At 60.7% G+C, this 1426-nt stretch overlaps 1 protein-coding gene across 1 annotated transcript in view; it reads left to right on the plus strand.

The window, feature by feature from the left end:
• Positions 1-916: 916 nt before the first annotated feature.
• Nipsnap2 (nipsnap homolog 2) overlaps positions 917-1426 on the plus strand; it is a 38546-nt gene continuing 38036 nt past the window's right edge. Inside the window, exon 1 of the mRNA XM_021162400.2 lies at positions 917-1058. Within this exon, the coding sequence (XP_021018059.1) occupies positions 982-1058 (77 nt within the window). The 5' untranslated portion in view covers positions 917-981. The remainder of the gene's footprint in view (positions 1059-1426) is intronic.

Raw genomic sequence — 1426 nt, forward strand, 5'->3', positions numbered from 1 at the left:
ATTCACATTCAAAGGAGCAAGTGCCTCTCCCAGTCTGAACCGCTCCTCCACCACCCATAAGACCAGACCCTGTCATTTCTCCAAATTCTTGTTAGAAAAACTGTACCCATGGGGCTGGAAAGATGGCTCAGCGATTAAGAGCACTGGCTGCTCTTCCCGGAGGACCTGGGGTTCAATTCCTAGCACCCACATGGCAGCTCACAACCACCTGCAACTCCAATTGCCAGGGGCTCCACCCACACTCTCACACAGACAGACATACACGCAGGCAAAACACTGATGATGCACATAGACTAGGAAGAGAAAAATTTAAAAGATAAAGAAAACCACACCTCCTGAGCTTCAAGATAGAATCAGCTCCCATCCGTCCTCTAACTCAGAACCACGAAGGCAGCCACCAATTGGAGAGTATCCTTCTCTTGGTCTCTGCATGTAACTGAGGCCCAGGCTGCTCCCTATTCCTCTGATTCCTCGGGATCTAGTTCTGCTTTTGTCTACTCTTATCTTGCTAAAGTTTCATGCTTATATCCATAGCTCTTTTATTATCCTTACAGAATACACTTCCCCCTATACCAGTGGTTCTCAACTTTCCTGATGCTGCTAACACTTTAACACGTTTCCTCATGTTTGTGGTGGCCCTCAACCATAAAATCAGACTCTGGATTCCCCCCGTGCACAGATCTACTCCTTTCCCGTGGATCTCCCCGTGTACATTCCAGGTTCCTTTCTCACACCCACTTCAGGGACCCTGAACTCCCCTCGCGGGATCTACGGATTAACTTCAGCAACTGCTTGGCACGCCCCCTGGCGGCAGCACTGAGGCGCCACGCTGCTCCCCCTAGCGGCCGCTCCCCTGCACTACAGCGGCCTAGCGCCCTGCCCCGCCCCGCCCCAGCCTGGTCGGCCCGGCCGGGGGAGGGGTCGCGGTAGCGGCGGCGTCAGCGACACCGAGGCGGTAGGAGCTTCAGGCTCCGGAGCAAGATGGCGGCGCGGGTGCTGCTCGCGCGAGGAGGCCTGCTGCGGCCAGCCGCCCACAGCGGCTTCCTGCCGGGGCTCCGGTGAGCAGCGCCGCCCTTTCCGGGGCCCGGCCGGGGAGGGGCCGCCGTGGGGCGAAGGGCGCGGGGTCCCCGGGGCTGGGAGGGGACGCCGTGGGGCCGGCCTCCCGAGTCCCAGGCGACCGAGGGCTGGCGTGGCTGCGGCGCCTTCCCGGGCCCCCGTGGGGCTCAAGGTCACCGTCCTGCCGGCGCCGCCCTTGCCGGGGACGCCGGGGCTCGCGGGCTACGTCCGCCCGCAGCCTCTGCGCGCTGCGCCCCTCGCAATAGCAATGCCTCGCCCCAGGTCGTGCAGAGAAGCAAAAGGATGGCTGGTCTCCCTGGGGAAGCTGTACCCCGGGCTCCCCAGTCGGGACAGCCCTTAAATTTGAAAG

The sequence above is a fragment of the Mus caroli genome, chromosome 5, assembly GCF_900094665.2.
Source record: "Mus caroli chromosome 5, CAROLI_EIJ_v1.1, whole genome shotgun sequence".
In the NCBI taxonomy this organism is placed as follows: Eukaryota; Metazoa; Chordata; class Mammalia; order Rodentia; family Muridae; genus Mus; species Mus caroli.